This window comes from Scyliorhinus torazame, chromosome 14, assembly GCF_047496885.1.
Source record: "Scyliorhinus torazame isolate Kashiwa2021f chromosome 14, sScyTor2.1, whole genome shotgun sequence".
NCBI lineage: Eukaryota > Metazoa > Chordata > Chondrichthyes > Carcharhiniformes > Scyliorhinidae > Scyliorhinus > Scyliorhinus torazame.
The window spans coordinates 42,984,921-43,009,251 of NC_092720.1; the positions used below are offsets into that span (position 1 = coordinate 42,984,921).

General features: G+C 47.3%; 1 protein-coding gene across 1 annotated transcript in view; it reads right to left on the reverse strand.

Annotated features, from left to right (window-relative positions):
* LOC140389673 (apolipoprotein D-like) overlaps positions 1-24,331 on the reverse strand; it is a 39,366-nt gene that overhangs the window by 10,321 nt on the left and 4,714 nt on the right. Inside the window, exon 4 of the mRNA XM_072474020.1 lies at positions 8,143-8,231. Within this exon, the coding sequence (XP_072330121.1) occupies positions 8,143-8,231 (89 nt within the window). The remainder of the gene's footprint in view (positions 1-8,142; positions 8,232-24,331) is intronic.

Sequence of the window (24,331 nt, forward strand, 5' to 3'; positions counted from 1 at the left end):
AGGGGAAGAACGTGCAAACTCCGCATAGACATTCACCCAAGTCTGGAATCAAACCCGGATCGCTGGCTCTGTGAGACAGCAGTGCTAACCACTGTGCCGATCTATCAACAGTGGGAACAATTAAAGACACAATTAAACACATGAAGAATCGAAAACCCGCTTGAGTGGACGGGATTCCAGCGAAGAATTTGAAACTTGGAGGAGAAAAGATCATCCCTAATCTCCATCAGTTGTTCCTGAAAATCTGGGATGGGGAAGAAATTCCCTGCCAGCCTCAGGAATGTTGTCATCACCACCATCTTCAAGAAAGAAGACAAAGCGGACTGTGGGAATGACTGAGGAATCTCGATACTCTCTGTTGCTTGGAGGATCATCACCAGAATCCTCACGATCCACTTTCTCACTGTCACTGTACAAATTCTTCCGGAAAGCTGGTGTAGCTTCTGCAAATTAAGGACCAATGGACATGATTTTCACTGCTCGACAACTTCAAGAAAAATGCCAAGAGCAACATCAAACACTCTACATGGTCTTCATCAGTCTGACCACATCTTTTGACCCAGTCAATCTTGAAGTGCTATGGAAAGCCCTGTCAAAGGCCGGCTGTCCAGAGAAATCCATTAACATCCCCTGACTCCTCCATGATAAGATGTTGGTGGCAGCCCTCACTGACGGAAATAAAATAGAAACCTTCGAGATCAAGACTGGAGTCAAGCAGGGATGTATCATAGCCCCCACCCTTTTCTCAACCTTCATCGCTGCCATCTTTCACCTTGTCAAAAACAAGCTTCCCGGAGGAGTGGCCATCGCCTACAGGATGGAGGAAAGCGTTTCAACCTCAACTTGTTTAAATCCAAGAAGGAAACGACACTGACATCGCTCGTGGAACTGCAGTATGCAGATGACATCACCATCACTCTCTCAGAAGAGAATATCGGAGCCATGTCAATCATTTCTCTTTTTTTAATAAACATTTTATTGAGGTATTTTTGGTTTTACAACAACAAAATAAACAATGTACATAAATCTATAAACATAGTGCAAAAGCTGTCTCCCTCCCTTACAGGTCTTACCTTTATTAACCCCCTACTCTAAGCTAAACTAACCCCCCCCCCCCCTTCTGCTGCCGACTAATTTTCCGAAAGAAGTCGACAAACGGTTGCCACCTCCAGGCGAACCCTAACATTGACCCTATCATGGCAAACTTAATTTTCTCTAGATCGAGAAAGCTAGCCGGATCAGATAGCCAGGTTTCCGATTTCGGGGGCTTTGAGTCCCTCCAAGCTAATAATATCCGTCTCCGGGCTACCAGGGAAGCAAAGGCCAGAACGTCTGCCTCTTCTCCTCCTGGATTCCCGGATCTTCTGGCACCCCGAAAATCGCCGTCTCCGGACTCGATGCACCCTTGTTTTTAACACCGTGGACATGACATCTGCAAACCCCTTCCAAAATCCCCTAAGCTTCAGGCATGTCCAGAACATGTAAACATGGTTCGCTGGTCCTCCCGCACACTTTTCACACCTGTCTTCCACCCCAAAGAATCTGCTCATCTGGGCCACTGTCATGTGAGCCCGGTGAACGACCTTGAATTGTGGCATTCCTGACAAAGAGCTTTAACAAAGAGTCATTGGCCTCGAAAGGTTAGCTCTTTTCTCTCCCTACAGATGCTGCCAGACTTGCTGAGATTTTCCAGCATTTTCTCTTTCGACCTTGAATTGTAGCAGGCTGAGCCTGGCACATGTTGCGAATGCATTGACTCTACTCAACGCGTCCGCCCATAGACCATCCTCTATCTCTCCTCCCAGCTCCTCCTCCCACTTGTGCTTCAGCTCCTCAGTCTGCGTCTCCTCTGACCCCATAAGTTCCTTGCAAATGTCAGAGACCCTCCCTTCTCCTACCCACCCTCTGGAAATTACCCTGTCTTGTATCCCCCTTGGTGGTAGGAGCGGGAAGGTTGAAACCTGCCTGCGTAGGAAGTCCTGCACCTGCAGGTACCTGAATTCATTTCCCCTCGCCAATCCAAATTTCTCCTCCAGCGCCCTCAAACTCGGAAAGCTCCCCTCTATAAACATATCCCCCATCCTCTCAATCCCTACTCTCCACCATCTCCGGAACCCCCCCCCCTCCATCCTTCCCGGGGCAAACCGGTGATTACAGATTGGGGACCAGACCGATGCTCCCTCTGCTCCCACATGTCTCCTCCATTGCCCCCAGACTCTCAGGGCCGCCACCACGACGGGGCTGGTGGAGTACCGTGCCGGCGGGAACGGCAGAGGCGCCGTAATCAACGCCCCTAAGCTGGTGCCCTTACATGAAGCCGCCTCCATACGCTCCCATGCCGATCCCCCACCACCCACTTCCTAATCATGGCTATATTCGCCGCCCAATAGTAGTTTCAAGTTTGGCAGCGCCAGCCCGCCCCCTCTCCGGCTCCGCTCAAGCATCCCCCTCTTTACTCGCGGGGTCGTGCCCGCACAAACAAAGCCAGTGATCACTTTGTTGACCCGTTTAAAAAAGGACCACGGGATAAAGATGGGGAGACACTGAAATACAAACAGGCATCTCGGGAGGACTGTCATCTTCACCGTCTGCACCCTCCCAGCCAGTGACAACGGAAGCGCGTCGCATCTCCGAAAATCGTACTTCATTTGGTCTACTAGTCGGGCCAGACTTAATTTATGCAGCCGGTCCCATTCCCGCGTCACTTGGATGCCTAGGTACCTAAAACTTCCCCCTACTAATCTAAATGGCAGCTCTCCTAGTCGCCTCTCCTGTCCCCTCGCCTGGACCGCAAACATCTCACTTTTCCCCATATTTAGCTTATACCCCATAAATCGGCCAAATTCCCCTAGAATCCTCATGATTTCTTCCATCCCTCTATTGGTTCCGATACATACAGGAGTAGGTTGTTTGCATAAAGCGAGCCTCTGTGCTCCACCCCTCCCCGGACCAGCCACCTCCAGCCCCTAGAAGCTCTCAGAGCAATTGCCAGCGGCTCGATAGCTAACGCGAACAACAGTGGGGAGAGGGGGCAACCCTGTCTCGTCCCCCGGTGCAGTCTAAAGGAGTCCGATGTTGTCCTATTCGTCCATATGCTCACCCTAGGAGCCTGATACAGCAACCTGACCTAGTCGATAAATCACGTTTAATAGCCTTCTTATATTGGTCACCAACTGCCTACCCTTAACAAACCCCGTCTGGTCCTCCCCAATAACGTCCGGAACACAATCCTCAATCCTGGAGAACAAAATTTAGGCCAGCAGTTTGGCGTCCACATTCAACAAAGATATCGGCCTGTGGGACCCACACAGCTCTGGGTTCTTGTCCCGCTTAAGGATCAGCGAAATCGTGGCCTGTGACATCGTCGGGGGCAGCACCCCTCTCTTCCTTGCCTCAATGAACGTCCTCTTCAACAACGGTCCCAATATCCCAGAGAACCTTTTATACAACTCCACTGGGTACCCATCTGGCTCCGGGGCTTTACCCGATTGCATGGCCTTCAGACCCCCCACTATCTCTTCCAACCCGATCGGGGCCCCTCGCCCTTCTACCAGCTCCTCGTCCACCTTTGGGAAATTCAGCCCCCCTAAGAAGTGCCTCATCCCCTCCGGCCCCATTGGAGGTTCCGACCCATACAACCAACTGTAAAAATCTTTAAATGCCTTATTCACCCCTGCTGAGTCTCCAACCAGGTTCCCGTCTCCATCATTTACTTTCCCTATCTCCCTGGCTGCCTCCCGCTTTCTAAGCTGCTGTGCAAGCGTTCTGCTGGCCTTCTCTCCGTGCTCATAGATCACTCCCCTTGCCTTTCTCAGCTGCTCCACCGCCCCTCCCTTTGGTTAACAAGCTGAACTCCGCCTGTAGCCTCCGCCATTCCCTTAAAAGCCCTGCCTCTGCGGTCTCCGCATACCTCCTATCGATCTGTAGTATTTCCTTTACCAGTTGGTCGGTCTCTGCCCTGTCTACCTTCTCCCTGTGGGCTCGTATCGAGATCAGCTCCCCTCTAACCACCGCCTTCGGTGCTTCCCAGACCATCGCTGCTGAAATTTCCCCCGTGTTGTTGACCTGCAGGTAGTTCTGAATACATTTCCTCAGCTGCTCACACACCTTCGTCAGCCAAAAGTCCCACATCTAACCTCCAGTGCGGGCGCTGGTTACTTGTCTTTACTAACCTGCAGGTCAACCCAGTGCGGAGCATGGTCTGAGGCATGGTCTGAGATTGTGATCGCCGAGTCCCCCATGTCCACCAGCCCCATCAGTAAAGCCCTGCTCAGAATAAAGAAATCGATCCGGGAGTACACTTTACGCACGTTTGAGTAGAAGGAGAACTCCTTCACCCTCAGTTGCCCAAATCTCCATGGGTCCACCCCCCCCATCTGCTCCGTGAACCCTTTTAGTTCCTTTGCCATTGCTGACACCCTGTCCATTTTTGAGCTTGACCGGTCTAACCCAGGGTCACTAACTGTGTTAAAGTCCCCTCCCAAGACCAACTTGTGCGAGTCCAAGTCCGGTATCTTCCCCAGCATCCTCTTTATAAACTCCACATCATCCTAATTTGGCGCATATACATTTACTAATACTACCTGCACCCCCTCCAGTTTCCCACAGACCATAATGTACCGACCTCCTACATACAAAACTATTCTACCCGCCTCAAACGCCACCCGCTTATTGATCAGGATCGCGACCCCTCTAGTCTTTGAATCTAGTCCCGAGTGAAAGACCTGACTGACCCAGCCTTTCCTCAATCTAATCTGGTCAGCTACTCTAAGGTGCGTCTCCTGCAACATTACCATGTCCGCCTTCAGTCCCCGCAGATGCGGAACACGCGTGCCCTCTTGACCGGCCCATTTAGCCCTTGGACATTCCAGGTGAACAGCCTAGTTGGGGGGCTCATTGCCCTCCCCCCCACTTCGCCGATCAGCCATCCCCTTTTTTGGGCCAGCCTCCAGCATTTGCTCCGCTCCTCCACCGGCCCGCCCCCAAGCAGCCTCTGCCCCCAACCTCCTCCCTGTCCCTTAGCACAAGTCCCTCCTTCGTCAGCAGAACATATTCCCCCCTCCCCCCCAGTAACAACACAATATAACTCAACCCCTTTAATAAACCTAACATATGCACCCCCCCCCCACTACGCTTCCGTGAGCTAGCCCACCCAGCTAACTTGGTGGCCCCCACCTCTGGTGCCAAAAGATCTCCCACCTATTGTTCCCCCCCCCCCCCCCCCCCCCCCGCTCATACATACATATTCCAATGACAAACAATCGCAACACAATTGCCCGACAGAAAAAACAGGGGGGAAAAAAAACACTAACGAAGATCAAGTAAGAGATCGAAAATCTAAACAAGCACACCTCCATCCCCCAACAGTGCAAATGTAAACCTTAACTCACTCAGCTCTGCAACTGGACCCAAGTCAGTACAGAAGGCATTACAGACAGCTTCCACAAGACGAAAATACAAGAAACTTTTTTTTTTAAAACATGAAATTTGCAGGAAAGTTCAAAAGTTCTCAGTCCACCACCAGTCCTTTCCTTTTCATGAAGTCCAGCGCGTCCTCAGGCAACTCGAAATAAAAGTGCTGTTCCTCGTATGTGACCCAGAGACCGGCGGATACAACAGTCCGAACTTCACCTTTTTCTTAAAAAGGGTCGACCTGATCTGGTTAAAGCTCGCTTTTCTCCTGGCCACCTCCGCACTCAGGTCTTGGTAGATCCGCAGCATACTGTTGTCCCATTTACAGCTCCTTGTCTGCTTGGCCCACTGTAAAATGCGGTACTTATCCAAGTACCAGTGGAATCTCACCACCATTGCCCTCGGGTGGTCTCCCATTTGCGGCTTCCTCTGTGCTCTCTCCACCTCCAAGGGCCAGGAGAATGCCCCATCCCCCAGCAGCTTCTCAAACATGTCCGCGGGGCATACATGTCTCAAACATGTATGCCCCAGCGTCAGCTCCTTCGGACCTCTCCGGGAGCCCAACAATTCTCAAGTTCTGTTGGCGGGACCTATTCTCTAGGCCCTCCACCTTCTCCAAGAGCTTTTGCTGCTGGTCTCTCAACATCCCCACCTCCAACTCCACCGCTGTTTGATGTTCCTCCTGGTCAGTCAGCGCCTTCTCTACTTTCTGGATCGCCCGATCTTGGGCATCCAATCTAAGCTCCATCCGCTCAATTGAGGCTTTTATCGGATCCAAGCAGTCCCGTTTCTGCTTAGCGAAGCCTTCCTGAATAACTTGCACAGCTGCTCCATTGACCGCTGGGTCGACAAGCCAGAGGTCATGTCCTCTGCCATGCTTTCTCCCACCGTAGCTTCAGCCTAATCCTTCTCTGTCTTTCTGTTTCTGCCTTTATGAGCACTTCTCGTCCTCCTCTCCATGCACCGATCTGGAAATTCAGTACACAATTGCCTCTGTCGTCAATTTTTCAATTCAAGTCCGGTAGAAAATTGGGGGAAAGGTCCAAAAGTCCGACCTGAGTGGGGGCCACCAAATGTGCGACTTACTCCTTCATAGCCGCCACCGGAAGTGATGTCAATCATTTCTAATCACAAATCAGGATGTGGAGGCTTTGGCGAGGGTGCAGAGGAGATTTATCAGGATGTTGCCTGGTCTGGAGGGTGTTGGCTATGTGGAGAGGCTGAATAGACTCAGACTGTTTTCATTAGAAAGACGGAGGTTGAGGGGTTACCTGGTACAAGATTATGAGGGGCATGGATAGAGTGGATGGGCAGGCACTCTTTGCCAGGGTGGAGGGGTCAGTCACCAAGGGGCATAGGTTTAAGATCTGTGGGGCAAGGTTTAGAGGAGATGTGCGAGGCAGGTTTTTTACGCAGAGGGTGGTGAGTGCCTGGAACGCGTTGCCAGGGGAGGTTGTGGAAGCAGATACATTAACGGTGTTCAAAAGGCATCTTGACAAACACATGGAAAGAATGGGTATAGAGGAATGCAGCACAAGGAAGTCCTGAGGGTTTTGGCAAAGGTTTGTATCGTGGCCGGTGCAGGCTTGGAGGGCTGAAGGGCATGTTCCTGTTCTGTGCTGTTCTTTGTTCTTTATTCTGTTTGTTATTCCAAAATGCATCACATGTGTGCCATAAAATAAACATTGCTTGTTATTCTATAATTGAGAGGTGGCAGGAAATAAAAATAACTTCTCCTGAGGGGGCAAGAAGGGAGCAAGCACTCAGTCTGGAGAATGGGAAATATATAAGTGCGGTTCCAGAGAGAAGATAACACGGTCTGTCCAGTTAGGGATGAGTTAGGACCCTTTCCAGAAGAATGGAGAGCAGAGAATTTATATTTTCTGTGCAAGAGGTTCATGCTTTCTGAAAAGAGATTGTGCACTTTCTGTGTCAACATCTAAGAGATGTGCTGACACGGTAAGGGAGACACAAACAGAGGTGTACATGGCCTATCTGTGAGGGGAATGGGAAACTGACTGCTCGTTGGACAAGACCACATAGAGGGGTGGATGTGCACTCTCTGTAGAGAAGGGTGATGTGCTGTCTCTGCACTGAAAAGTGGCATGTTCCCTGAATAGGAATGAGAAAGAATGCAAACATATTTCTACCGGGCAGGAGATAAAACATTTTATTCCTCAGACAGAATTAGAAGCACATATTATCATGAGTACCTGTGCAAAAAGGATATCATCACACCGGCCATCTTTTATGCGTCCCACCAAATACTGAGTCCTCTAAAACCAATTCCACTTCTATCCTTCATTATTGGAGGTGGCATTGTGGATAGCACAATTTGCTTCACGGGTCCCAGGTTCGATTCCGGCTTGGGTCACTGTCTGTGCGGAGTCTGCACATCCTCCCCGTGTGTGCGTGAGTTTCCTCACGGTGCTCCGGTTTCGTCCCACAGTCCAATGATGTGCAGGTTAGGTGGATTGGCCATGATAAATTGCACTTAGTGTCCAAACTTGCCCTTAGTGTTGGTGGGGTTACTGGGTTATGGGGTTATGGGGATAGGGTGGAGGTGTTGCCCTTGCGTAGGGTGCTCTTTCCAAGAGCCGGTGCAGACTCGATGGGCCGAATGGCCTCCTTCTGCACTGTAAATTCTATGACCTATGATCTAAGTAACAAATTCACATATGAAAAGAAAAATCTGGCAAGAATTCTAGACCAAATTCTTTGTGCACTTACCTTCAGAAAGCAGTATTTGCAGTTTTGCAGCTTGGTTCACATTAGCTGGAGATAACTTTCCGATATAAAGTATTCTTTTATTATCTTTCCTGCACATAAGCACAATTTTAAAAAATTACGAATAACCTTTACTTCAGTATTTTGTGACTTTAGATGGATTTAAAATCTCAGACACAACATGAGGAGATCTGGCCAAGCAAACAAAAGTAGCAATACACAGTCATTTCCCTTATAGACATTAAAAGAAAAATTGGGGCAGCACGGTAGTGCAGTGGCTAGCACTGCTGCCTCATGGCGCCCCAGTCCCAGGTTCGATCCCGGCTCACTGTGGAGTTTGCATATTCTCCCCATGTTTGCGTGGGTTTCGCCCTCACAACCTAAAGATGTGCAGGGTAGAATATATAACACAGAACATAGAACATTACAGCGTAGTACAGGCCCTTCGGCCCTCGATGTTGCGCTGACCTGTGAAACCACTCTAAAGCCCATCTACACTATTCCCTTATCGTCCATATATCTATCCAATGACCATTTGAATGCCCTTAGTGTTGGCGAGTTCACTACTTTTGCAGGCAGGGCATTCCACGCCCTCACTACTCTCTGAGTAAAGAACCTACCTCTGACATCTATCCTATATCTATCTCCCCTCAATTTAAAGCTATGTCCCCATCACCATCCGAGGAAAAAGGCTCTCACTGTCCACCCTATCTAATCCTCTGACCATCCTGTATGCCTCAATTAAGTCACCTCTTAACCTTCTTCTCTCGAACGAAAACAGCCTCAAGTCCCTCAGCCTTCCCTCGTAAGATCTTCCCTCCATACCAGGCAACATTCTGGTAAATCTCCTCTGTACCCTGTCCAATGCTTCCACATCCTTCCTATAATGCAGCGACCAGAATTGCACGCAATACTCCAAATGCGGCCGCACCAGAGTTTTTGTACAGCTGCAACATGACCTCATGGCTCCGAAACTCAATCCCTCCAACAATAAAAGCTAACACACCATACGCCTTCTTAGCAACCCTCTCAACCTGGGTGGCAACTTTCAGGGATCTATGTACATGGACACCAAGATCTCTCTGCTCATCCACACTACCAAGAATCTTACCATTAGCCCAGTACTCTGTCTTCCTGTTATTCCTTCCAAAATGAATCACCTCACACTTTTCTGCATTAAACTCCATTTGCCACCTCTCAGCCCAGCGCTGCAGCTTATCTATGTCTCTGTGTGACTTGTAACATCCTTCCGCACTGTCTACAACTCCACCGACTTTACTGTCATCTGCAAATTTACTCACCCATCCTTCTACGCCCTCCTCCAGGTCATTTATAAAAATGACAAACAGCAGTGGCCCCAAAACAGATCCTTGTGGTACACCACTAGTAATTGGACTCCAGTCTGAACATTTCCCATCAACCACCACTCTTTGTCTTCTTCCAGCTAGCCAATTTCTGATCCAAACTGCTAAATCACCCTGAATCCCATGCCTCCGTATTTTCTGCAGTAGCCGACCGTGGGGAACCTTATCAAATCCTTTACTGAAATCCATATACACCACATCAACTGTTTTACCCTCATCTACCTGTTTGGTCACCTTCTCAAAGAACTCAATAAGGTTTTGAGGCATGACCTACCCTTCATAAAACCGTGTTGACTATCTCTAATCAAATTATGTCCTTTCCAGATGATTATACATCCTATCTCTCATAAACCTTTCCAAGACTTTGCCCACAACAGAAGTAAGGCTCACTGGTCTATAGTTACTGGGGTTGTCTCTACTCCCCTTCTTGAACAAGGGGACAACATTTGCTATCCTCCAGTCTTCTGGCACTATTCCTGTAGACAAAGATGACTGAAAGACCAAAGCCAAAGGCTCAGCAATCTTCTCCCTAGCTTCCCAGAGTATCCCAGGATAAATCCCATCCAGCCCAGGGGACTTATCTATTTTCACACTTTCCAGAATTGCTAACACCTCCTCCTTATGAACCTCAACCCCTTCTAGTCTAGTAGCCTGAATCTCAGTATTCTCCTCAACAACATTGTCTTTTTCCTGTGTGAATACTGACGAAAAATGTTCATTTAGCACCTCTCCTATCTCCTCGGACTCCACGCACAACTTCCCACTACTATCCTTGACTGGCCCTACTCTTACCCTAGTCATTCGTTTATTCCTGACATATCTATAGAAAGCTTTATGGTTATCCTTGATCCTACCTGCCAAAGACTTGACGTGTCCCCTCCTGGCTCTTCCTCGCTCTCTCTTTAGGTCCTTCCTAGCTAACTTGTAACACTCGAGCGCCCTAACTGAACCTTCATGTCTCATCTTTACATAAGCTCCTTCTTCCTCTTGACAAGTGTTTCGACTGCTTTAGTAAACCATGGTTCCCTCGCTCGACCACTTCCTCCCTGCCTGACAGGTACACACTTATCAAGGACACGCAGTAGCTGTTCCTTGAACAAGCTCCACATTTCCATTGTGCCCATCCCCTGCAGTTTTCCTCTCCATCCGATGCATCCTAAGTCTTGCCTCATCGCATCATAATTTGCCTTTCCCCCAGATATGACTCTTGCCCTGCGGTATATACCTATCCCTTTCCGTCACTGAAGTAAACGTAATCGAATTGTGGTCACTATCACCAAAGTGCTCACCTACCTCCAAATCTAACACCTGTCCTGGTTCATTACCCAGTACCAAATCCAATATGGCCTCGCCTCTATTTGGCCTATCTACATACTATGTCAGGAAACCCTCCTGCATACATTGGACAAAAACGGACTCTTCTAAAGTATTCGAACTATAGCGAGTTCTCCCAGTGAGCCAGGGAAGACACAGCCAGAGTGAGACAGCAAAGAGTGAGGTTGGAATTTGAATCTAGGTGGGAATTCGAAGCTAGGTGGGGAGGAAGTGCTTTTTATCCCTGGTAAGTGACTGGTAAGTAGTTTTTCTGTTTTCGTTTCTTTTCAGTGGTATATTTATTTATTTTTTCTTCGTTTTTTTTTGGGGGGGGGGAAATTGTCGTTGTTGAAGTTAACCGAAGGTTTAAGACATGGCAGGAGATCTCAGACCCGTGTCATGCTCCTCGTGTGCGGTGTGGGAGCTCAGGTACATGTCCACTGTCCCGGGCTCCTTCACGTGCAAGACGTGTGTCCAGTTGCAGCTCCTGTTAGACCGCTTGACAGCTGTGGAGCTGCGGATGGACTCACTTTGGAGCGTTCGCGATGCTGAGGGACGTCGTGGATAGCACGTTTAGCGAGTTGGTCACACCGCAGGTGAAAGGTACTGAGGGAGATAGAAAATGGGCGACCAAAAGACAGAGCAAGAGTAGAAGGCAGTGCAGGTGTCCCCTGCGGTCATCTCCCTGCAAAACAGATATACCGCTTTGGATACTGTTGAGGGAGATGGCTCACCAAGGGAAGGCAGCAGCAGTCAGGTTCATGGCACCGTGGCTGGCTCTGCTGCGCAGCTGAGCAGGAAGAAGAATGGCAGGGCTATAGTGATAGGGGACTCAATCATAAGGGGAATGGACAGGCGGTTCTGCGGACGCAATCGAGACTCCAGGATGATATGTTGCCCCCCTGGTGCAAGGATCAAAGATGTCTCGGAGCGGCTGCAGGACATTCTGGGGGGGGGGGGGGGTGAACTGCCAGCTGTTGTGGTGCACATAGGCACCAACGATATAGGTAAAAAACAGGACGAGGTCCTACAAGCTGAATTCAGGGAGTTAGGAGTTAAACTAAAAAGTAGGACCTCAAAGGTACTAATCTCAGGATTGCTACCAGTGCCACGAGCTAGTCAGAGTAGGAATGTCAGGATAGATAGGATGAATGCGTGGCTCAAGAGGTGGTGCAAGAGGGAGGGATTCAAATTCCTGGGGCATTGGAACCAGGTCTGGGGGAGGTGGGACCAGTACAAACCGTAGTATTCGGAATAAGGTAAATGAGTTGATGGCGCAAATCATCATGAATGACTATGATTTAGTGGCCATTACTGAAACATGGTTAAAGGATGGTCACGACTGGGAGTTAAATATCCGAGGGTATCAAACTATTCGGAAGGACAGAGTGGATGGTAAGGGAGTTGGTGTAGCTCTGTTAATTAAGGATGACATCCGGGCAATAGTGCACCGATGTCCTAGGGGGGGTGTTTGCTAGAGCTGTTGGGGAGAGTTTAAACTAATGTGGCAAGGGGATGGGAACCGATGCAGGAAGTTGGAAGGTATTAAAACAGGAACAGAAACAAAAGGCAGTAAGGGGGAAAGTTTAAGGCAAAGAAGCCATAGTCAAAATCAAAAAGGGCGACAGTACAAGGTACAGTAACTGAGGGGAGCTCAGTGAATAGGACCAGGAATACTAAAAGGAATAAAACTGGAAGTAAAAACATTAATGGTAAGCGACGCAGCAGGTAGTTACATGAAGATATGCGTTCAACGACAAGGAAAATTAGGAGAAAATTTAAGAGGAAATATAATTTAGGAGAGGTTACTGATCGAGGTGTTAAGATTCAGAACAGAGGTAAAAAAAAAAAAAACATAAGTGTACTTTACCTGAATGCCCGTAGTATTCGGAATAAGGTAAATGAGTTGATGGCGCAAATCATCGTGAATGACTATGATTTAGTGGCCATTACTGAAACATGGTTAAAGGATGGTCATGACTGGAAGTTAAATATTCGAGGGTATCAAACTATTCGGAAGGACAGAGTGGATGGTAAAGAAGTTGGTGTAGCTCTGTTATTTAAGGATGACATCCAGGCAGTAGTGAGGGATGACATCAGTACTATGGAGGATAAGGTTGAATCCAGTTGGGTGGAAATCAGGAATGGTAAGGCGAAAAAGTCATTGATAGGAGTAGTCTATAGGCCACCAAATAGTAACATTATGGTGAGGCAGGCAATACACAAAGAAATAACTGATGCATGTAGAAATGGTACAGCAGTTATCATGGGGGATTTTAATCTACATGTCGATTGGTTTAACCAGGTCGGCCAAGGCAGCCTTGAGGAGGAGTTTATAGAATGTATCCGCGATAGTTTCCTTGAACAGTATGTAATGGAACCTACGAGGGAACAAGCGGTCCTAGATCTGGTCCTGTGTAATGAGACAGAATTGATTCAGGTCTCATAGTTAGGGATCCTCTCGGAAGGAGCGATCACAATATGGTGGAATATAAAATACAGATGGAGGGTGAGAAGGTAAAATCAAACACTAGTGTTTTGTGCTTAAACAAAGAAGATTACAATGGGATGAGAGAAGAACTAGCTAAGGTAGACTGGGAACAAAGACTTTATGGTGAAACAGTTGAGGAACAGTGGAGAACCTTCCAAGTGATTTTTCACAATGCTCAGCAAAGGTTTATACCAACAAAAAGGAAGGACAGTAGAAGGAGGGAAAATTGACCGTGGCTATCGAAGGAAATAAGGGAGAGTATCAAATTGAAGGAAAAAAGCATACAAAGTAGCAAAGATTAGTGGGAGACTAGAGGACTGGGAAATCTTTAGGGGGCAACAGAAAGCTACTAAAAAAAGCTATAAAGAAGAGTAAGATAGATTATGAGAGTAAACTTGCTCAGAATATAAAAACAGACAGTAAAAGTTTCTACAAATATATAAAACAAAAAAGAGTGGCTAAGGTAAATATTGGTCGTTTAGAGGTTGAGAAGGGAGATTTAATAATGGGAGATGAGGAAATGGCTGAGGAACTGATCAGGTTTTTTGGGTCGGTCTTCACAGTGGAAGACACAAATAACATGCCAGTGACTGATGGAAATTAGGCTATGACAGGTGAGGACCTTGAGACGATTGTTATCACTAAGGAGGTAGTGATGGGCAAGCTAATGGGGCTAAAGGTAGACAGGTCTCCTGGCCCTGATGGAATGCATCCCAGAGTGCTAAAAGAGATGGCTAGGGAAATTGCAAATGCACTCGTGATCATTTACCAAAATTCACTAGACTCTGGGGTGGTCCCGGCGGATTGGAAATTAGCAAACGTGACACCACTGTTTAAAAAAGGAGGTAGGCAGAAAGCGGGTAATTATAGGCCAGGAGCTTAACTTCGGTAGTAGGGAAGATGCTGGAATCTATCATCAAGGAAGAAATAGCGAGGCATCTGGATGGAAATTGTCCCATTGGGCAGATGCAACATGGGTTCATAAAGGGCAGGTCGTGCCTAACTAATTTAGTGGAATTGTTTTCAGGACATTACCAGTGCGGTAGATAACGGGGAGCCAATGGATGTGGTATATCTGGATTTCCAGAAAGCCTTTGACAAGGTGCCACACAAAAGGTTGCTGCATAAGATAAAGATGCATGGCATTGAGGGTAAAGTAGTAGCATGGATAGGGGATTGGTTAATTAATAGAAAGCAAAGAGTGGGGATTAATGGGTGTTTCACTGGTTGGCAATTAGTAGGTAGTGGTGTCCCTCAGGGATCAGTGTTGGGCCCACAATTGTTCACAATTTACATAGATGATTTGGAGTTGGGGACCAAGGGCAATGTGTCCAAGTTTGCAGGCGACACAAAGATGAGTGGTAAAGCAAAAAGTGCAGAGGATACTGGAAGTCTGCAGAGGGATTTGGATAGTTTAAGTGAATGGGCTAGGGTCTGGCAGATGGAATACAATGTTGACAAATGTGAGGTTATCCATTTTGGTAGGAATAACAGCAAAAGGGATTATTATTTAAATGATAAAATATTAAAACATGCTGCTGTGCAGAGAGACCTGGGTGTGCTAGTGCATGAGTCACAAAACGTTGTTTTTCAGGTGCAACAGGTGATTAAGAAGGCAAATGGAAATTTGTCCTTCATTGCTAGAGGGATGGAGTTTAAGACTAGGGAGGTTATGCTGCAATTGTATAAGGTGTTAGTGAGGCCACACCTGGAGTATTGTGTTCAGTTTTGGTCTCCTTACTTGAGAAAGGATGTACTGGCACTGGAGGGTGTGCAGAGGAGATTCACGAGGTTAATCCCAGACCTGAAGGGGTTGGATTACGAGGAGAGGTTGAGTAGACTGGGACTGTACTCGTTGGAATTTAGAAGGATGAGGGGGGATCTTATGGAAACATATAAAATTCTGAAGGGAATAGATAGGATAGATGCGGGCAGGTTGTTTCCACTGACAGGTGAAAGCAGAACTAGGGGGCATAGCCTCAAAATAAGGGGAAGCAGATTTAGGACTGAGTTTAGGAAGAACTTCTTCACCCAAAGGGTTGTGAATCTATGGAATTCCTTGCCCAGTGAAGCAGTAGAGGCTCCTTCATTAAATGTTTTTAAGATAAAGATAGACAGTTTTTTGAAGAATAAAGGGATTAAGGGTTATGGTGTTGGGGCCGGAAAGTGGAGCTGAGTCCACAAAAAAATCAGCCATGATCTCATTGAATGGTGGAGCAGGCTCGAGGGGCCAGATGGCCTACTCCTGCTCCTAGTTCTTATGTTCTTATAGCGTTTCCAGTCAATATTTGGAAAGTTAAAGTCTCCCATAACAACTACCTTGTTGCTTTCGCTCCTATCCAGAACCATCTTTGCAATCCTTTCCTCTACATCTCTGGAACTTTTTGGAGGCCTATAGAAAACCCCTAACAGAGTGACTTCTCCTTTTCTTTTCTAACCTCAGTCCATACTACCCCTGTAGACGATTCCTCATCAAACGTCCTTTCTGCCACCGTAATACTGTCTTTGACTAACAATGCCACCCCTCCCCCTCTTTTACCACCTTCCCTGAGCTTACTGAAATATCTAAACCCCGGCACCGGTAGGAGGATTGGTCACGCTAAATTACCCCTTAATTGGAAAAAATTAATTGGGTACTCTAAATTTATTTTTAAAACAGGAAAACAATTTATCCACCTTCTGCAAAACATAAATATAGGGAACTGACTGACCATAAAACAAAACCCCTTTATCCCCCCCCCCAATCCAGTGCCCCCTCCCCTGCCGACACCTCAATTCTCCTTGAAGAAATCGATGAACGACCTTTATCTCTGGGAAACCCATCAATCGACCCTCTTAAGGCGAACTTGATTTTTTTTCCGACCTTAGGAACTCCGCCAGGTCGCTCACCCGCACCCCCGGTTTCAGTGGTTTCCAGTCCCTCCACTCCAGCAAAATGCATCACTGGGCTACCAGGGAGGCATAGGCCAGAACATTGGCCTCTCTCACTCCTTGGACTCCCGGGTCTTCCAACGCACCAAATATCGCCACTCCTGGACTCGGGGCCACCTTCCCCCTCAGCACCTCGGATATTACTTCCACAAACCCCTGCCAGAATCCCTTCAATTTCGGACATGCCCAAAACATGTGAACATGGTTCGTCGGCCTCCCCACGCACCTCCCACAGCTTTCGTCGACCCACTCAAAGAACCTGCTCATTATGGCCACCATCATGTGCACCCTATGAACTACCTTAAACTCTATAAGGCTGAGCCTTGCGCACGATGAGGACGCATTCATCCTCCTCAGAGCCTCCTCCCACAACACAGCCTCCATTCCCCTCCCCCCCCCCCCCCCCCCCCCCCAGTTTCTCCTCCCATTTCCGCTTGACTTCCCCTATCGGGGCTCCTTCCCAGTCCATTAGCCCCTTGTAGATCTCGGACACGTTGCACTCTCCCACTCCTTCCTCCGATACCACCTTATCTTGTAGTCCTGAGGGCGGCAAATCGGGAAAGGACGGCACCTCACAAAGTCCCGGACCTGTAAGTATCGGAACCCGTTCCCATTGGGCAGCTCATATTCCTCCTCCAATTCCTCTAAACTCGCAAAGCTGCCCCCACAAACAGGTCCCCAAACCACTTGATCTTTGCCTGTCACCACCCCCGAAACCTTGCGCCAACCACTCCGGTGCAAATCTGTGATTGCCGCAAATCAATGCCCACACCAAGGCGCCTTCCAACCACAGATGCCCCCGCCACTGTCCCCGCATCCGCAGGGCTGCTACCACCACAGGGCTTGTCCCTTTTGCTGTTACTCATACTAAAATGGATAACCTCACATTTGTCAACATAGTATTCCATCTGCCAGACCCTAGCCCATTCACTTAAACTATCCAAATCCCTCTGCAGACTTCCAGTATCCTCTGCACTTTTTGCTTTACCATTCCTCTTAGTGTCGTCAGACATCTCACTGTTATTACATGAAGATATATATGGGTTCAATGTTAAGGATAATTAGGACAAAAGTTAAAAGGAAAAATAACTTAGGAGAGGTTACTGATCGAGGTGTTAAGATTCAAAATAAAAGACAACATAAGGGTACTTTACCTGAATGCTCGTAGTATTCGGAATAAGGTAAATGAGTTGATGGCGCAAATCATCATGAAAGACTATGATTCAGTGGCCATTACTGAAACATGGTTAACGGATGGTCACGACTGGGAGTTAAATATTCAAGGGTATCAAACTATTCAGAAGGACAGAGTGGATGGTAAGGGAGTTGGTGTAGCTCTGTTATTTAAGGATGACATCCAGACAGTAGTGAGGGATGACATCGGTGCTATGGAGGATAAGGTTGAATCCAGTTGGGTGGAAATCAGGGATGGTAAGGCGAAAAAGTCATTGATAGGAGTAGTCTATAGGCCACCAAATAGTAACATTATGGTGAGGCAGGCAATAAACAAAGAAATAACTGATGCATGTAGAAATGGTACAGCAGTTATCATGGGAGATTTTAATCTACATGTCGATTGGTTTAACCAGGTCGGTCAAGGCAGTCTTGAGGAGGAGTTTATAGAATGTATCTGCGATAGTTTCCTAGAACAGTATGTAATGGAACCTATGAGGGAACAAACAATCCTAGATCTGGTCCTGTGTAATGAGGCAGGATAAATTAATGATCTCATAGTTAGGAATCCTCTCAGAAGGAGCGATCACAATATGCTGGAGGGTGAGAAGGTAAAAATCAAACACTCGCGTTTTGTGCTTAAACAAAGGAGATTACAATGGGATGAGAGAAGAGCTGGCTTAGGTAGACTGGGAGCAAAGACTTTATGATGAAACAGTTGAGGAACAGTGGATAACCTTCCAAGCTATTTTTCACAGTGCTCAGCAAAGGTTTATACCAACAAAAAGGAACAACGGTAGAAAAACGGAAAATCGACCGTGGGTACCAAAGAGAATAAGGGAGAGTATCAAATTGAAGGAAAAAGCATACAAAGTGGCAAAGATTAGTGGGAGACTAGAAGATTGGGAATTCTTTAGGGGGAAACAGAAAGCTATTAAAAAAGTTATAATGAAGATTATGAGAATATAAAAACAGATAGTAAAAGTTTCGACAAATATATAAAACGAAAAAGAGTGGCTCAGGTAAATATTGGTCCTTTAGAGGATGAGAAGGGAGATTTAATAATGGGGGATGAGGAAATGGGTGAGGAACTGAACAGGTTTTTTGGGTCGGTCTTCACAGTGGAAGACACAAATAACATGCCAGTGACTGATGGAAATGAGGCAATGACAGGTGAGGACCTTGAGACGATTGTTACCACTAAGGAGATAGTGATGAGCAAGCTAATGGGGCTAAAGGTAGACAAGTCTCCTGGCCTTAATGGAATGCTTCCCAGGGTACTAAAAGAGATGGCTAGGGAAATTGCAAAATTCACTAGACTCTGGGGTGTTCCCAGCAGATTGGAAATTAGCAAACGTGACACCAGTGTTTAAAAAAGGAAGTAGGCAGAAAGCGGGTAATTATAGGCCAGTTAGCTTAACTTTGGTAGTAGGGAAGATTCTGGAATCTATCAAAGAAGAAATAACGAGGCATCTGGATGGAAATTGTCCATTTGCACAGACGCAGCATGGGTTCTTAAAGGGCAGGTCATGCCTAGCTAATTTAGTAGAATTTTTTGAGGACAGTACTAGCGTGGTAGACAATGGGGAGCCAATGGATGTGGTATATCTGGATTTCCAGAAAGCTTTTGACAAGGTGCTACACAAACGGTTGCTGCACAAGATAAAGATGCATGGCGTTAAGGGTAAAGTAGTAGCATGGATAGAGGATTGGTTAATTAATAGAAAGCAAAGAGTGGAGATTAATGGGTGTTTCTCTGGTTGGCAATCAGTAGCTAGTGGTGTCCCTCAGGGATCAGTGTTGCGCCCAGAATTGTTCACACTTTACATAGATAATTTGGAGTAGGGGATCAAGTGCAATGTGTCCAAGTTTGCAGACGACACTAAGATGAGTGGTAAAGCAAAAAGTGCAGAGGATACTGGAAGTCTGCAGAGGGATTTGGATAGTTTAAGTGAATGGGCTAGGATCTGGCAGATGGAATAAAATGTTGGCAAATGTGAGGTTATCCATTTTGGTACGAATAACAGCAAAAGGGATTATTATTTAAATGATAAAATACTAAAACATGCTGCTGTGCAGAGGGACCTGGGTGTGCTAGTGCATGAGTCGCAAAAAGTTGGTTTACAGGTGCAACAGGTGATTAAGTAGACGTGTTTTGTCCTTCATTGCAAGAGGGATGGAGTTTAAGACTTGGGAGGTTATGCTGCAACTGTGTAAGGTGTTAGTGAGGCCACACCCGGAGTATTGTGTTCAGTTTTGGTCTCTTTACCTGAGAAAGGATGTACTGGCACTGGAGGGTGTGCAGAGGAGATTCACCATGTTAATCCCAGAGCTGAAGGAGTTGGATTTCGAGGAGAGGCTGAGTAGACTGGGACTGTACTCGTTGGAATTTAGAAGGGTGGGGGGAATCTTATAGAAACATAGAAAATTGTGAAGGGAATAGATAGGATAGATGCGAGGAGATTGTTTCCACTGGCGGGTGAAAGCAGAACTAGAGGGCATAGCCTCAAAATAGTAAATTTTGGACTGAGCTTAGGAGGAACTTCTTCATCCAAAGGGTTGTTAATCTATGGAATTCCCCGCCCAGTGAAGTATTTGAGGCACCTTCATTAAATGATTTCAAGATAAAGATAGAGAGTTTTTTGAGGAATAAAGGTTATGGTGTTCGGGCGGGAAAATGGAGCTCAGTCCACAAAAGATCAGCCATGATCTTATTGAATGGCAGAGCAGGCTCGAAGGGCCAGATGGCCTACTTGTCATAGAATTTACAGTGCAGAAGGAGGCCATTCGGTCCATCGAGTCTGCACCGGCCCTTGGAAAGGGCACTCGACCCAAGCCCACGCCCACACATCCACCCTATCCCCATGACTCATACCCCACCCAACCTTTTTGGACACTAAGGGTAATTTAGCAAGTCCAATCCACCTAACCTGCACATCTTTGGACTGTGGGAGGAAACCGGACCAAGCCGGGAATAGAATCTAGGACCCTGGAGCTGTGAAGCAACTGTGCTAACCACTATGTTACCGTGCTAACCTCCTCAACTTCTGCTCCTAGTTCTTATGTTCGCCAACAGTTGCCTTTCCTTTATGAACCCCGTCTGATCTTCCCCTATCACCCCTGATACACAGTCCTCAATTCGCGAGACCAAGATCTTTGTCAGCAATGTGGCGTCCACATTTAGCAACAATAAGGTGTCAGTGAGACAATATCGGACAATAGGACCCATAGTGCTCCGGATCTTTATCATTTGGGATATGGACGCATGAGATAATGAAGAGGGTGGGGCCAGGTCCCCACCAAATTTCTTATAAAATTCTACAAGAAACCTATCCGGGCCCAGGTCCTTCCCTGCCTGCATCGTCCCCAGGCCCTCCATTATCTCCACCAGTCTAATGGAGGCACGCAGCCCGACCACCAGGTCCTCCTCCACTTTGGGCAACTCCAACCCAACTAGGAATCGCCACATTCCATCCCCCTCGGCCGGGGGCTCCGATTCGCAGAACCTCCTGTAAAACTCCTCGAATACCCCATTCACCCCCACTGGGTTCAGTACCACTCTTCCCCTCCCGCCCTTTGCCCTTCCGATAACCCTCGCCGCCTCCTGCTCCCTGAGTTGGTGGGCCAGCATCCTACTCGCCTTCTTCCCATGCTCATACACTGTCCCTCTGGCCCACCACAACTGCCCTACTGCCTTCCTCATGGACACTAACCCAAACTCCATCTGGAACTTCAGCCTCCAATGATCCCGCCACTGGGGCCTTCGAGTGCCTCCGAATACACCCACAGAATCTCGTCCATCAACCTTGTCATCTCTGCTCGTTCCACCTTTTCCATATACACCTGGATCGATATGAACTCTCCCTAACCACTACCTTGAGCGCCTCTCATAACGTGGTGGTCGAGACCTCACCCTTATTGCTCAGTTTCACGTACCTTTGAATGGTGACCCCCATCCACTCACACACACCTTCATCCTCTAACAACCAACGGCCAGTCTCCATTGCGGGCGCTGGCTCCCCCACCCCCACTCCATTTGAATGTACCCGCAGTGCGGCGCGAGGTCTGAAACCACAATCGTTGAATACTCTGAGTCAACGACACCCGCCGGTAGTGTCTTGTCCACCACGGAAAAATCAATCTGAGAGTACATCCTGTGCTCATGGGGGAAGTACGGGAACTCCTTCGGCCTTGGCCTCCCAAACCTCCATGGATCCACCTCCTCCCCCATGTGCTCCATGAACCCCTTCTGCTCCTTTGCCACGTCCGACACCCTCTCCAAACTCAGGCTTACCGGTCCAAACCAGTTCAATGACTGTGTTAAAGTCCCCTCCCATGAACAACCGGTGCGAGTCCAGGTCCGGGAACTTACCCAGCATCCACCTCATGAACTCCACATCATCCCAGTTTGGGGCATAGGCATTTGTCAGAACCATTGGCATCCCCTCCAGCTTCCCATTCACCATCACGAACCTCCCTCCCGAATCTGCCACAATATTCCCCACCTCAAACACCATCCGTTTGTTTATCAGCATTGCCACCCCCCATGCCTTCATATCTAATGACAGACTTGCCCTACCCACCCTTTACTTAGCCTAGTCTGATTTCCAATCCTCAAGTGTGTTTCATGCAAAAAGGCCACATCCACCTTTAAGCTCCTGAAGTGCACGAACACACACGACCGTTTGACTGGCCCATTCAGCCCTCGCACATTCCACGTGACTAACCTGGTCAGGGGGCATTCCACCCCCCTCCCCTGCCGATCAACCCAATCCTTTCTTGGGCCAGCCCCCGGCCCGTGTCACGCAACCGGCCAGGCCCATCCTCGGATGCCCACCGCCACCACTCCCTTTCTTGCTGCGCCACAGCAACCACACCTTTGTCAACAGACACCCCCTCCCCCTTTCCCCAGAACCAAACAACAGTCCCATCCCCCTCTCCTATGCTAACCACCTGACCAAACCCTCCACTGCACTCCCGCTAACTAGCCCGCCCAGCTAGCCTGGCTATACCTATATCTTTCAATAACTGCAAATGCCAAATTGTAGAAATTGAACATTCATCATAACCATGCATTTTGTTTCCTTTTCACACATAATTCCCATTTAATCTGTTTCTACTACCCTTTCAGCGGTGCTGTCTAGATTATAACCACACGGTGCATAAAAATATTTCTCCTAATTTTGCCTCTGGTTCTTTTGTCATTGTAATCAGTTGCTCCTCATTTACCCGATCAAAATACTTCATGGGCCGAAGGGCCTGTTCTGTGCTGTATTTTCTATGTTCTATGTTCATTATTTTGAACATCTGAGTTAGATAGTCTCTTTACATTCTCTGCCTTGAGGAGAACAATCCCAGCTCAAGTCTCTTCACATACCTGAATTCCCTTGGCCCTGCTACCATTCTCGTAGCTCGTCTCTGCACCTACTCCAAAGCCTAGACATGCTTCCTAAATTCAGTATCCAGAATTGGGCACAGTACTTCAATTGAGGCTGAACTTATGCTTTATTAGAATTAAACTTCCTTATGTTGACCTTATTTATAAAGTCCACCATCTCTTCTGCCCTCTTCAGGAAACAGTTTGGTTGATTAATTTCACTTATAAAAATAGATATTCTACAATTGATTGCCTATTTTATCAACAGGACCTTCTCTTGCGCTTGGCTTTGAAGATGACTTGCTCCTTCTGGTCATCATTTTCCGATTCCCCCTATATCTTCAGTACGGGACACATGAATTCAGTTGAGATAGAAGTCCACTTCTGTCCTGATCAAATACTTAACTGTGGCATGTTGCTACGGATGCAACTATTCCAAAGATGCTTTGTAAAATATTCATTCATGAGATGCGGGCATCACTGGCTGGGCCAAATTTATTGCCCATCCCTAATTGCACTTGAGAAGGTTGTGCTGAGCTACCTTCTTGAACTGCTGCAGTCCATGTAGGTACACCTGTAGAGCTTTTAGGGAGGGAATTCCAGGACTTTGATCCAGCAACAGTGAAGGAATGGCGATATATTTCCAAGTCAAGAGGGTGCATGGCTTGAAAGGAACTTGCAGTTGGTGGTTTTGGTCACGGGTTTGGAAGGTATTGTCTTAGGAGTGCCAATCAAGTGGGCTGCTTTGCCTTGGATGGTGTTGAGCCTCTTGAGTGTTGTTGGAGCTGCACTCATCGAGGCAAGGGGAGTAGTCCATCACACTACTGACCTGTGCCCTGTAGATGATGGATAAGCTTGGGGAAGTCAGAAGGTGAGTTACTCACTGGAGAATTCCCAGCCTCCGACTTAGTCTTGTTTCTTGTCTCATTTCCTGACCAACATCTGCCACCCGCCATAAATTTGAGACTATCCAAAACTCTGCTGCCTGTATTCTAACTCATACATTGTACAATAACACCACAATTTTAGGATTATCACACTTATGTTCAGATCCCCCCATGATTTAGTTGTGTAACCTCATTCCCATCTTCTGCTCTCAAGTAAAACCTGTAAATTCCTCTGGATTCTTTTGCACTCCCATGTCTTTCTCTCATCTGTTGATGGCATGCCACCAGCTGTCTAGGAGTCAGGCTCTGGAACTCCTTCCCTAAACCTCTTCAATTCACCGCCCTGCCATGAGACCCACCTTCAAACTTGAGTCCTTGACTAAGTGGCAAGTGATATGAATGAATAGCTCCTTGCTTGCCTCAGTTTCAGTTTTTGTCTTTTTTGTACAAATTACCAGTTTTTTTGTGTTCTTGCCGGTTAGTTATAACTGTATCGTGTAACTCAATGTCAGCAGCTGATTAAGAAGTACAAAATAAAAATATTGGGCATTGACAGATCTGCTGTAACAAATTTATACCTGAAAACTGCAAAACCTGCCTTTGCCTCTCGATAAATAAGATATAAATTAACTTCAAGAGCTTCTTTAAGAGCGCC